The sequence below is a fragment of the Dermacentor andersoni genome, chromosome 8 (assembly GCF_023375885.2).
Source record: "Dermacentor andersoni chromosome 8, qqDerAnde1_hic_scaffold, whole genome shotgun sequence".
NCBI classification, from domain to species: Eukaryota; Metazoa; Arthropoda; class Arachnida; order Ixodida; family Ixodidae; genus Dermacentor; species Dermacentor andersoni.
The window spans coordinates 140,050,447-140,064,769 of record NC_092821.1 but is presented as its reverse complement, the minus strand read 5'-3'; the positions used below and the strand labels follow the sequence as shown (position 1 = coordinate 140,064,769).

Here is a 14,323-nt window from a genome sequence, read left to right as displayed (position 1 = left end):
AGTTCCGGTGGTGATTGCCCCTGATGCTCGGCAACGACAACTCAGGCCTCCTTCACATGAGAATGGTTTCGCAAGGCTACAGTCAATAGTAAAATACGGTATGATAACCAACAACTATTTCAATAACATGTATTTAACGGCCCCACGTACGCACGGCGGGTACACATAGTAGCAAGGATCTTTATCTCTCGACACTCGCGATAGCTGGCGAACTCGATAACACGCGGTTTCTGTGACGATCCATGGACTGTTGTACTGTAAACCTACGCGTTTCTTCGCGAGAAAGCGGACACCTTTCATGTAGTGCATGACTGCCGGTGTTTGTTTGAAAAAGAAGGGGGTAACGTTAGATTAGTGATGAGCAGCCATCTTAAATGTGTTGTCTAAGTGGACTAGTTTTGCGTGAAAGTATGCATATAAGTGCGTAGGACGTTCGCTTGGCGCCATGCGCTAGCGTGTTATTGATGATGTGCGCTTAACGGTGGCGCCATGTTTGCATTGTGGGCTTTCTACACGTGCATATAGCTCATTCAAGCGGCAGCTCCGCAGGAACTTACTGCAATCATTTCAAGCGACTAAGCTACCCAGATAAGTTCTATCATTAAAAGTTTCACTGAAAAATGTTTTATTTACGCGCATTTTTCTTAGTGTACTATAGCTTATACATTTCGGGAAAAGTGAAGTATAGTTGAAATCACCTAAGAAATGACGCAAGTGGCACATAGCATGAAAGCGTGGTGCGAAAAAAGATTTGCGTAATTCTACCCAACGTTGTTTACGTTCACATTTGGTAGATTCGCCATAAGGCTGCAGAACATAAAATGTGCGCGATCTTCAATACGTTTATGTGAATTAAACATCGTGCCCGCCTAAGACTATTTGGTAACGTGGCGCTGTGCTTGTCTTCTCCCATTTGCCTGACTAGCATTGCATATAAGTTTCCCTTGTGTAGTCGAATCGGTTCACCGTGGCTTAACAGACACGTGACCGCTCCCTTTTTTCGGTTCTGTCCTTTTGTCTTAATCTCGCTTTCGATCTCTGCAGCACTCGGTGGCTACCGGAATTCCTCCATGTCACACCGTGGCAGGCTGGGTTACAGACCAGCACTATACGTGGTAAACCTCGTGGTAAGCTGTCACGCAGTTCCTTGCAGCGTTGCTTAATTCACCAATACGATGAAGTCGTTAGAGTACCCATTAGTACAAATCTTATCCGTAGAATATGTTAAATTGCCACGAAAAGTTATTTAATTAGAGGGCGTCACAAAATGTCTATGCGAAATGTCTTAGCCATGTAGACGATGCTAGAATTCATTGCTTTCGCCACTATTGTTTTTACCACAGAGGAATGGATATGACTACATGGCTAGACTGATTATGAAACTATATGAACTATATTGAACCATAACGCAAGACTTGAAACTCGACATTCGGAATGTTTGTAACCAGTTCTAGACATGCAGCAATTCAACTAAGAAACCCAAGAATGAACTTACGTACACTCTGTCACGCATTTCGATCAGCGAGGTCACTGTTTTAGATTATTCAGCTATATACATATATGATGAGCAAAACGTGAACAAGGTGAATGCAGGAGCCAACGTTTCGACAAGTGGACTTGTCTTCTTCAAGGCGTTGTCTTGAAGAAAAGTCTACTTGTCGAAACGTTGGCTCCTGCATTCACCTTGTTCACGTTTTGCTCATCGTCTTGAATTTCCATCTCCAGCATTCCCCGTGTTTTCCCTATATTCATATGTTACACGAAGTGGAACAAATGCTTGCATTCTCTTTTTAGTTTAATCAGTTTTCTCATGAATATTGCTAGAATAAATTTTACGGTTTAGCTTTCGTCGGAGCTTGGATGCCAGATAGTGAACAGTGTCTACGTGTGTTCGCATTCGAATACACGAAACATTGCAGTTGGACGTGGAGTTAGTTTTGCTCGGTGAAACGGATTGGTAGGCACCTTTTATTGACAAAGCACGCACGCTTTGTTGTTTCTTGTTCTCTAACTGTAAGAATTATTTTCTTTGTTGGCACTGAGGTCATACGTTACGAACACATAGAGGTTGACAAAGAGAGAAATGGCAGGTTGTTTTTTCGTCACGACAGTGACCCAGCTGCTGAGGTCACCGCCGCTGACGCTCGGCAACGACATCTCAGGCCTTCTTAACAATCCCGCTTATCCGTATGTGCCCCACCAAAGTGCGTGAGCTGTAAGATATACACCCTTAAAAGTTAATGGTGTAAGTCGGTTTACAACTTACACCTTTCCGTACATAGATGTGTGGGAGTGATAGACAGGTTGACACCCTTATTCACTTCGAAGGGTGTAAATTATTCCACAGTCTTTGACATAAACGTTTAACAACGAACGCAGTGTCATGGCAACCTTTCTTTACTGTTTAGGCACCGCCTACTCTCCCATTGAGCAAGTTCACTCTCATTTATGCACAACTTGAGTAAACTCGCCCATTTCGGAGTAACATAACTCATAAATTCCGGGCAGTGGTGCAATAGACACCTTAAAAAGCACACATTATTTGGGAGGGTGCATCTTGTTCCGAAACAGTGACTGCTGCCTGTCTCGCTTGCACCTCCTTTCTTGAAAGCTCTGCGCGCGCAACTTTTCTGTGAAGAGTTCCGTGTCACGTGATAATGCGCAAGGCCGTTCGTGGTCGGAATGTACATGCGGTGCAGCTTTAAAGGAAAAGGAAGGCACGCAATATATGTATATTATTGTTGTTTTATCCGGAATCAGAACCGCAACGTTTCTACGATTGAACGAAGTGACAAAAAGAAAACGGAAGGTACATCTGTGGTAAGGGAGGAATTTCTAAGTCTCGCTTAGCAATGTACGATGCAGAGGAAAAAGCAGTCCGATAAATAGTTAGCGGGCATTGCTCGAATAACCTCGACTCACCATGCAATTTTTTCAGATGTTTTTGAACAGGCAGAATTGCGGTTGGCCCACAGCTACAGCTTCCTCTTTCGTGGTTACGGTTTGCAGCGCGATCTACTGTGGCATCCACGGCCGTCGCTTGCACAGACGGCAGGCGTCGTACGAAGGACCGTACGTCGGCAGCTGGCCCTAATGTATGCGGTAAGAGCAGACATCCAATTCACCTATAGCGGCCACCTTTACCCAACTCGGTTTCAAGGTATTTGGCCCAGTACATCTTTAGCACTTCTTCGCATTGGACACGGTCATGTTCCGCCGTTTCCTCATAGCTATGAGTAACGACGCGTTCCAAACCAGTTTTCGTTGTGTATTCGATGCTGCTTAGCGTTTACAGTAATTCTACCCAACGTTGTCAATATACATCTTCCTTAGATGCGCCATCAAGGCATAGATCATGAAATGCGTATGATCTTCATACGTTTGTGTGAATTCATACGTTCGTGTGAAGCATCGTGCATGCACATAACGTGGCACTCTGCTTGCCTCCTGCCATTTGCCTAACTAGCAGTGTATTTACACATCCCTTTCGTGTAGTCGAATCAGAATGCAGTCATGTGGGATACACGGGATGGTTCTTTTCTTTTCCGCCATTTTGTCTTACTCTCGCTCTCGATCTGTGCAGCACACGTGTGCTGTCGGGATTGTTCCATGTCACACCGTGGCATGCCGGCTGCCATCCGAGCATTGCACGTGGGCAACTTCGTGGTAAGCGCTCACGCAGTTTCCTGCAGACTTGCCTAATTTACCGATACGATGAAGTTGTTACATTAACTATTTGTACAAATTTATCGATAGATATCATTTAATTATTGACACGATAACTTATTATTGGAGCGCGTTACTAAAAGACTATACGAAATGTCTTAACAATTCAGAAGATACTATGCCTATTTACTTTCGTCAATATGGATTTTACCATAGCGGCATTAATATGATTACGTAGCTAGAGGTAGTACACGGACAAGTACTAATTATGAACTTGGAAGAATATTTTCGAAAATCAAGTGCGACGATTGAACCCTAATGCAAGACGTGAAACTCGACATCCGGGAAGTTCGTAACCAGTTCTAGAAATGCAAGGATCTCACGCTGCTATACAATTTCTGCAGCGTAATAAATCCTGGCCCATTTGTACAAGAAAACCAAGAATGAACTGTCGTACCTGCTGTCCCGCCTTTGGCGTTCGCCCATCAGCGAAGTCACTGTTTTAGACTATTTAACTACATCCAGGTATCTTGCATTTTCTTTTTAGTTTAATCTATTTTCTCACAAATATTCCTGGCATCAGTTTTACAGTTTACCTTCTCGTCGGAGCTCATAAACATACTCATAAACTCATAATCAGTGAGCAGTGGTATGATATACGCTCTAAAGAAGTATACAACCATTTGGGAGGGTGTATCTTGTTTCGAAACAGTGAGTGCTGCCTGTCTCGCTTGCGGTTATCTTTTTTGAAACCTGCACGCTCGTCATTTTTTTCTCTGAAGAGAGCCATGTCACGCGGATAACCCACATGTCTATTCGCGGCCGGATATTCCCGGCCATACATCATTAAAGGAAAGGAAACGCACGCAATATATATATATATATATATATATATATATATATATATATATATATATATATATATATATAATTTTTATTCTTTGACGAGAGTCAAAAAGCAACACGTTTGTACGATTAAACGAAGTGACAAAAAAGAAAACAGAAGTTATATGCGTAGTAAAGGCTCAATTTCCAAATCTTCTTTTGTAAAATACGATGCAGAGGAAGAGGGTTCCGGTAAAAAAGTGGCGGGAATATTGTATTCGAAAAGCCTTCCCTTCTTACACACTACGCCCCAACCAGATTTCGATAATCTTTTTTTACATATTTCAGGCCCAAAATGAAAATTTCGCTTGCTGGAGTCAGTACAATTATACTTTCTCTCTTAAGTTCAACTGTCATTCGGATCGGAATGCGGTTTTTCTCGGGGAAGAATTGCTGAATATTGTATGCACTAAAGTACGGGGAATTTCGCTCTAAATTTTAGAAATCCTCCACTAAGGCGTGCCTCATAATGAAATCATGGTTTTTTGCAGTAGGAAGCCCACAAACAGCCCCGATCGAAAGATTCCTGTCACGAACGCACCCGTCTTTCTCGCTAACCTTTGCAGCGCGGCCTACTACGGCATCCAAGGTCGTCACGTGACCGCAATCCACCCGTCCACTGCACAGTCGACGTACACCGGGCCACAGAAGTTTACGGACCACGGGATCTCAGAAAACGTTCAATTCCAAAGCAGCCTGTAGCAATAGCCAGTAGAACTGTATACGACAATGTTGTTAGCATACTACAGTCGCGGCCTGAAATGCAAATACCAGGCTGCGCTGCGAGGTTGCGGAAATATTCAGCTTTTTCTCACATTTCATGGTCCGTAATATTTTGTGGCCGAGTGTACAACCAGGCCCCGGTCAACACGCGAGTTTTCCGTCAACACCGGCGGCGGCGCTTCTGCCCAGCGACTGTGGCGCCGCCCTAACGTTAGCTGTGCGCGTACGATCCCATTACTACAGCCTCAAGAACATAACTTCAAATTCCACAAATTTCATACAAATAAGTCCAGCAGCTATCCCATAACAGGATTACTGCCTTTTACATCTATTTAAATAGGCGGAATTGCAGCTACTGACGAGCTAAACCCTCCTCTCTCCTGGTTACGGTTTGCAGAGCGCGGTCTACTGTGGCATCCATGGCCTTCGATTGGCCGGACCTCCGACGTCGTACGAAGGTCAGTATGCCGGCAGCTGGCCCTAATGTACGCGGTAAGAGCAGACGTCGAATTCACCTGTTGCGGCTTTAATTAGAATTTAAAAACTAATAGCTAACTCGCCTTTCAAAAATAGAAAACTTCCACCTTTCCCCAAAGGTTTTTTTATGGTATTTTGCCAGGTACGTGACTAATACTTGTTTGAACTCGACACGGTCATGTTCCGCCGTTCCTTCGTCTCAATGCGCATCGACGCGTCGCGTTAACGATGAAATGTGCACTGGACGCGTTCCAAGCCATTCTTCGATGCGCGTTCGCCCTTTCAGGTGAAACGTCCTCTCGGTACTCCCCGCAACTTGTACTTAGCGTTTAACGTGAAGCCAGGCATAGTTTCGTTTTTGGTTTCGTTTTTGGTCGCCAAGTGTACCGCAGGTACAAGAACTCGGTGCGAGCATTATGGATTGCACGTGGATTTATCTAAACTTTTGACTTCAAGCATTCATCTGAATTTGTTGTAGTAATTCCCTTGTACTGCAAGGATCAATCTCACGTAACCATTATTACATTTATTATAATAACGCTCTTTATTTAAGTACATAATGTTCAAGTTTGACGAGTTATATTAAAATGATCATCTATTCGAAATGTCCAGCCGCGCCCTTTTCCAACGAGTACACAGGAATGGTCTCGGCCTTTGCAGGAAGTACGCGCCGTTCCCGATGTGACCAGTGTTCCCTTCTGGGCTGCCGCTCACCATGCATCACATGGTAATTTCTTGCTTTGTGCGCCTTGTTTAACGCGTATACAAGCAAATCAGTGTTCCAGATCCACTTAACAAGATCTTCGAAAACAAGACGAATGTAAATATTAACGCACTAAAATTTACCTTTAACCAGCCAGAGAGGAGGAGGGGGGGGGGTAGGCACAAGCTGTAGTGATATGCTGGAGTATATCGTCGTTAAACCGAAAACATAGTTACTTTTGGTGTAGAGGGAGAATACGATGAAATGTGCACTGGACGCGTTTGCGAGTCGTAAAACTGTCTAGGACTGTCATGGGTCGTCTACACTGACGCCGACTGGGAAGCACTATAATAAAAAATCAAAAACTGTCTGAAATCCTTACTTCTCACTAGTACGAAATAAGCGAAACTATCTCTTCGCCCCACTAATCTAAAGAAGTGCGTCAATCCGAACCCCCGGTAAGGTACAGAGGATGGCTCGCAAAGCTCACATCAAGAAATAAGATATTTAGTCGATTCCATTTGGAACGAAAATCATAAAATAAATCAGAATGGTTTGGCAGGGCCCCAATATGCATGCAGTAATTAAACTAAGAAACTCAAGAATGAACTTCCATACACTCTGTCACGACTTTCGATCAGCGAAGTCACTGTTTTGGATTATTCAACTACTTCCATATATGTTCCACGAAGTAGAACAGATGCTGGCATTTTCTTTTTAGTTTAATGAGTTTTCTTATGAATATTGCTAGAATTAATATTACGGTTTAGCTTTGCGTCGGAGCTTGGATGCCAGATAGCGAACGGTGTCTAGGTGTGTTCGCATTCGAAGACACGAAATGTTGCAGTTGGACGTCAAGTTAGTTTTGCTTGGTGAAACGGACTGGTAGGCACCCTTTATTGACAAAACACGCACGCTTTGTTGTTTCTTGTTCTCGGAACGGTAAGAAATATTTTCTTTGTTGGCACTGAGGACATACGTTACGAACACACAGAGATTGACAAATAGAGAACTGGCAGGTTGTTTCTTTTCGTCATGGCTGTGACCGAGCTGCTGAGGTGACCGCCCCTGACGCTTGGTAACGACAGTTCAGGCATTCTTAACAATCCAGCTGATCCGTGTATGCCCCATCAAAGTGCGTGAGCTGTAAAATATACACCCTTAAAGGTGAATGGTGTAAGTCGGTTTGCAACTTACACCTTTCCGCAAATAGATGTAAGTGTGGGAGTAATAGACTGGTTGACACCCTTATTCACTTTTTAAGGGTGTAAATCATTCTACAGCCTGCGAGGCAAAGGTTTAAGAACAAGCGCAGTGTCACGGCAACCTTTCTTTTTTTCATTTTAGGCACCGCCCACTTTCCCGCGGAAAAATTTTACGCATCTTCATGCACAAATTGAGTAAAGTTGCTCCCATATGGGAGCAAATAGCTCATAAATTCCGGGCAACGGCGCAAGAAACACTTTAAAAAAGTATACACCATTTGGGAGGGTATATCTTGTTCTGAAACAATGATTGCTGCCTGTCTCGCTTGCACCTGCCTTCTTGAAAGCTTACGCGCGCGACTTTTCTGTGAAGAGTGCCGTGTCACGTAATAGCGCGTGGCCGTTGCTTGAAAGGAAAGGGAAGGCGCGCATTAACGTAAATGATTGCTGCTGTTCCTCCGGAATCAGAACCGCCATGTTTGTACAATTCAACGAAGAGGCAAAAAGAAAACGGAAGTTACATCTGTGGTAAGGGATGAATTTCTAAGTCTCGCTTTGCAAAATGCGATACAGAGGAAAAGCAGTCCGATAAATAAGTAGCGCGGATAGCGTGCTCGGAAAGCCTCGACTTTTCGAAAAGCTTCGACTCGATTTTACTTTTCTCTCTTCTGAAGATCAATAATTTCATTAGCATCGCTCCATCGGTTTTCTCAGGGAACCATTTTAGCGCTTTCTATAGGTGGACTTTTGGCCTAAATTTTCGTAGTCCCCCATTACAGCGTGCCTCATAATGAAATCGTGGATTTGGCATGTAAAACGCCAGAATTTTCTTTATTTAGTATGCGGAGTCGCAAACAGCCCTGTTTCCTGTTAAGCACGCACCCGCATTTCTCGGTACGTTTTTACAGCGTATTACTGCGGCATCCACGCCTGTCACGTGACCGCAATCAACGTAGACAGTGCACAGTCGACGTGCAACCTGGTCCCGGTCAAGACGCGAGTTTCCCGTCAGCGCCGTCGGCGTCGCTTCTATCCATCGATGGTGGCGCGGCCCTAGCGTTAGCGGAAGACGCACGATCTCACTACAGTTGTAGCCTCAAGGATATCATTTTTTCTTGAATTCGACAAATTTCATTCACATTAGTTGAGGGGTTGTCTCATAGAACGATTTCAGCGTTTCACATTTATTTGAACAGGCAGAATTGCGGTTGGCCCCGAGCTAAAGCTTCCTCTTTCGTGGTTACGGTTTGCAGCGCGGTCTACTGTGACATCCACGGCCGTCACCTGGCCAGACAACCGGCGTCGTACGAAGGGCCGTACGCCGGCAGCTGGCCCTAATGTATGCGGTAAGAGCAGACGTCGAATTCACCTATCGCGGCCTTAATTAGAATTCAAAATCTAGCAGTTATCTAGTCTTTAAAAAAAAAAGAAAACTGCTACCTTCACCCAACTCGGTTTCAAGGTATTTCGCCCAGTACATCGTCAGCACTTCCTTGCACTGGACACGGTCATGTTCCACCGTTACGTCATCACTATACGTAACAACGCGTCGCGTTCGCTATCCTAGTGCAATCGACGCGTTCCAAGCCAGTTTTGTGTGCGTGTATTCGATGCTACTTAGCGTTTAACGTAATTCACCCAACGTTGTCAATATACATCTTCCTTAGGTGTGCCATCAGGGCATAGATCAAGAAATGTGCATGATCTTCATACGTTTGTGAGAATTAAGCGTCGTACATGGACATGAATATTTGATAACGTGGCACTCTGCTTGCCACCTGCCATTTTTATGCGTAGCATATTGCAATCACTCAGTTCAACCCTTGGGCGCGGCCGCGCAGCCACCATTGGGAGTATGAGCCATCATAGTGGCTCATACCCCTACACTAGAGTTTTATGCGTTGCATATTGCAATCACTCAGTTCAGCCCTTGGGCGCGGCCGGGCAGCCACCATTGACCTTTAGCGCAACCACGTGACGTGACGTCACGACAGCCGGAGGAAAAGCTGGGCCCCAACTCGCGCGGTCGCGCGCGGCCGCAGCCACCACCTGACTCCCACTCCTCCCGCTAGGGGCGCTGCGCCGGCGCGTGACGTCACGGACCGCGCAATATGCAACGCATTCTTGGCTTGACCAAGCTAAGCCTGGCAATTTTTCTAACTAGCAGTGTATATCCCCTTCAGTCACCTATTACGTTCACAGAAAGCAAGTCAATGTGGGTTGAGAATGACCCTGTGCATTTTATAGAGAGCCACCATAATTGCATATCAATCAAGTATTCATTTATTGTACAGTCGGTCATGCCATGTTTCTTCGTTAAAAACATTAATCACCCGCTCGAATTACATGCAGAGGTTAATTATTGGGCACAAGCATTACAACAAGGGAAAAACATCCTTTAAAGTTACTACCGAAACACCCCACGTCCTTTCAAACACGGTAGTGCCTTCACCAAGGCAGTCGTCTGAAGCGATAAATGTTGCTCAGAAGTGAAATGTGCGTACTTTAGAAATGCAGAATGTCCAATTTATTCACAGCTAATTGTTCGTTGTCTATTCCTTGCAACCACTGCACAGTAATGGCAAAAATATGTCGCGTCCACAAACGTGTACGTGTGGAATGAACGTACAATAATCAATGCACGTAATCAGAATGCAGTCATTTGGCATACACCGGATGGTTCTTTTCTTTCCTGCCCTTGTCTTAATCTGGCTTTCGATCTCTGCAGCACACGTGGGCTGTCGGGATTGTTCCACGTCACACCATGGCATGCTGGCCGACAGCCCAGCATTGCGCGTGGTCAACTTCGTGGTAAGCGCTCACGCAGTTTCCTGCAGCGTTGCCTAATTGACCAATACTACGAAGTTGGTAAAGTAGCTATTAGTACAAATCTTATCGACAGATTTCATTAAATTATTGCCAGGAAAAGTTGTTATTATTAGAGCGCGTTGCAAACAGACTATAGGAAACGTCTTAACAATGCAGAAGGTGTTACAACTATTTGATATCGTCCCTATTCCCTTTACCACAGAGGCATCAATATGACTAGATGGCTAGAGGTAGTAAACGGACAAGTACTAATTATTAAACTTGGAAGCATATTTTTGAAAAACAAGTCGAACGATCTAACCCTAATGCAAAAGAAACTCGACATCCGGGAACTTCGTAACCAGTTCTAGAAGTGCATTATATTCACGCTGCTATACAATTTCTGCAGCGTAATAAATCCTCGTCCATTTCTACAAGAAAACCAAGAATGAACGGCCGTACACGCTTTCAGGCCTTTGTCATACGCCCTTCAGCGAAGTAACTATTTTACGCTATTTAACTACTTCCAGATATCTCGCATTTATATTTAGCTTAATGACTTTTCTCACGAATATTCCTGGCACCAATTTTACGGTTTACCTTTTCGTCGGAGCTTGGATGGAAGATTGCTAACGGTGCCTAGGTGTGGTCGTATTCCAATGCGCGAACAAGTGCAGTAAAACGTCCAAGTTACACAGCTTTTCTTGCTAAGACGAATTTGAAGGAACCCTTTATTGACAAAACATTCACGTTTCGTTGTTACTTGTTATCGGAAGGGTAAGATTTACTTTTTGTTGTTAGCACAGAGGTGATGCCCAACGAACACATCGACATTGTCAAATACAGAAAATTCTAGGCTTTGTTTTTTTCGTCGTGACAGTGACCTAGCTCCTAATGTGACCGCCCCTGGCGCTCGGCAATAACACCTCAGGCCTTCTTGACAATCCCTCTTAGGAGTATGTGTCCCATCTAGCTGCATGAGCTGTACAATATACGCCCTTAAAAGTGAACAAGGCGGTAAATTGCTGTATAATTCATACACAGCTGTAAGTGTGGGAGTGGAATGTCCAGTTTACACCGTTATTCTCTTCTAATGGTGTAAATTATTTTGCAGACTCAGACGCAAACACGTAAGAAGGCACGCAGTGCGACGACAACCTTTTTTTTTCACCGCCTACTCTCTCGTGGAGCATGTTTTCTCATCTTTATGCACAAATTGAGAGGAAGGCGGAACCTCATTCCCGCCTTCACTGTCGGCTAATGAGCTTTTTGCATTCCGTTCCTTTCTCAAACATCTCTTCTGCAGGATGCCACTTCACACCGGCTATATACAGCGGATGTTTTTTAGAAGTTAGGAGTAAAACACCATAAACGATTTACTCAGTGAAGGGTGCAAATGTCTATAACTCGCACCCTTACATCCGCCAGGGAAATATAGCCGTGATTTATAAAAGAAAATCGCCCTTAATGGTATAAAATTCACAACCGATCGATATACACAGATCAAAATTATTTGCAGACTTACACCCTTTAAACGCATAAGCAGTAAAGAGTGGTAATCGCAGTACACAGCTTTACACCCCTAAGGAACAAAATGTGTTGGTTTTAAAGAAGCACCCTTAAGGGGGTGAATGGTTCACAGTGTAGCTTTTTACCTTTGTACGCCTACTCTGTATGTAGCCTGCCACGTGCGGAGTATGACCTTAGATTTACCTTGTTAGTAATGCAGTTGAAATACGTTTCGCCAGTGCTCGTTTGCCCCAACGCGGAGAATATTTAAAGCCAGGCATAGTTTCGTTTTCGGTTGCACTAGAAGGAACCCTGGTGCCAAGTGTACCGCAAGTCAACAAGTCAGCGCGAACATAATGAACTGGGAGTGGATTTGTCTGAACTTTTGACTTCAAGCATTCATCTGGCATTTCTTTTCTTCTAACCTAACTTGTTGTCGTAATTCCCTTGTACTGCAACGATCAATCTCACGCACCCATTATTATATTTATTATAGTAACTTTCTTTATTTGGGTACATAATGTTGAAGTTTGACGAGTTAGATTAATATGATTATCTATTCAAAATGTCCAGCCGCGCTCTTTCGCAACTAGTACGCAGGAATCGTCTCGGCCTTTCCAGGAAGTAGGCGCCGTTCTCGATGTGACCAGCGATCCCATCTGGGCTGCCGGTGACCGAGGATCGCATGGTGAGTTCTTACTTTGTGCGCGTTGTTTAACGCGTCTACTGGCAAATCAGTGTGGCAGACCCACTTAACAAAATCTTCGAAAAACGAGACGAACGTAAATAATGGCGCACTAAAATTTACCTTTGTCCAGCGACAGAGAGAGAGAGAGAGACGGGGGGGGGGGGGGGGATACAAGCTTTAGTGATATACTGGAGTATATCATCGTTACCCTAACACGGCATTCGTGATAGACAACCTACGTATAATGACATTCAAAAATGATTGAGCACCGGGAGAAACACGTCTATACGTATAAGACAGCTACTTCCGCGTCTTTGAGGAACGGTCGTAAGTACTATCTTAAAAGGAGCAAATGTGATCGAGGTGGCAGCATCGAAGAATTCTGCAACAGGGAAGGTTATTTTGTGGTCTAAGCAAGAAGGTACAAACGAGTGGTGTTGTGGAGGGCCGCTGGATGTCTAATGAGCGTGGTTAACGACGCACGAACGTGGTTAAATCCACAACCTAATCACTTAGGTTGCGGATTAGTGTGTTCCTAATCTTGTCTGTGCCTGCTGCTGTGTTCCGGGTCGATGCCTTAACTGCTGCGAAACCTTCCTCCCTGGTGATGGGTCTGTCTAGGTCGGGGCTTTCTTCGCCTCGGTATCTCTCCGTGTACTCTTCGGGTTTATCTTACCCGTGGCACTTTACACGGACTTTTTCCAGTAGCCCTTCAAATCGGTGTACTAGTCTTTGGATGGCCTTGTTAATTGCTGACTTGGTCTTGGTTGGGTCCATTAGAGCCTTGAGGATACGGCAGGTCTTTGCGGTGCTGAGGGTTCTATTCAGCAAGTCGCTAAACTTTTTTTCCAATTTTGTCGTCGGAGTTGGGCTGCGTATTCCTCTTCCTCCTCGGTAACCTCTGCTATCTTCTTCTTTAGCTTTTTATTTAGTCGTTATTTCTTCCACCTTTTGGTTAGTCCACGCCTCTCTTTAGCAGTGAGCTGCGTGAGAGATCGGGCCATTTCGCAAATTTAAAGAAGGGCGTTCATCCGGACAAGGTTATAAGGTACAGGGAAAGGCTTGCAAAGCTCACATCAAGGAATAAGATATTTAGTCGATCCCATTACCAACGAACATCAGAAAATAGACTGGTTTGGCGCAAGGTCAATATCCATAGTAAAACACCGTATAATAACAATTTATTCAGCAAATGTATATAACCATCCTACAACACACGGCGGGTACACATAGCAGCAAGGCTCGTTATCTCTCCTAACTTGCATGAAATGAATACAAAGAAATAACCGTAGAAGTGCCTGCAAGTGTACGTTGTACTAGTGTGTAAGATGTTCGCACTGCGCTGGCGTGTTATTGATTTCATGTTTCATTATGATCGCATGTTTTCATTGTTGTGGGCTTTGCACACGTGCACATAACTAATTCATGCGGCAGCTCCGCAGGAACTTATGCAGTCATTTCAAACGACTAAGCTGCCCAGACAAATTTCGCAAAATATTATTCCACTTACGTGAATTTCTCCTGGTGTACTATGGCCCATACATTTCGCGAAAGGCAAAGTAGGAGTTTAAATCGCCTAAGAAATGACGCTAGAGGCGCATGGCATGAAAGCGTGGTGCGAAAAAAGATTACCGTAGTTATACCCAACGTTGTTTACAT

General features: G+C 44.3%; 1 protein-coding gene across 2 annotated transcripts in view; it reads left to right on the top strand.

The window, feature by feature from the left end:
- The window catches only part of LOC126525812 (uncharacterized), an 80,200-nt gene that overhangs the window by 24,603 nt on the left and 41,274 nt on the right, over positions 1-14,323 (top strand). The window contains exons 11-17 of one of the 2 annotated variants that reach the window (XM_072289974.1): positions 1,045-1,127; positions 3,010-3,102; positions 3,584-3,666; positions 6,412-6,478; positions 8,913-9,005; positions 10,388-10,470; positions 12,598-12,664. In XM_072289974.1, the coding sequence (XP_072146075.1) occupies positions 1,045-1,127; positions 3,010-3,102; positions 3,584-3,666; positions 6,412-6,478; positions 8,913-9,005; positions 10,388-10,470; positions 12,598-12,664 (569 nt within the window). Of the gene's footprint in view, positions 1-1,044; positions 1,128-2,952; positions 3,103-3,583; positions 3,667-5,671; positions 5,733-6,411; positions 6,479-8,912; positions 9,006-10,387; positions 10,471-12,597; positions 12,665-14,323 lie in introns of both variants that reach the window. The other variant, XM_072289975.1, reaches the window with a different exon arrangement.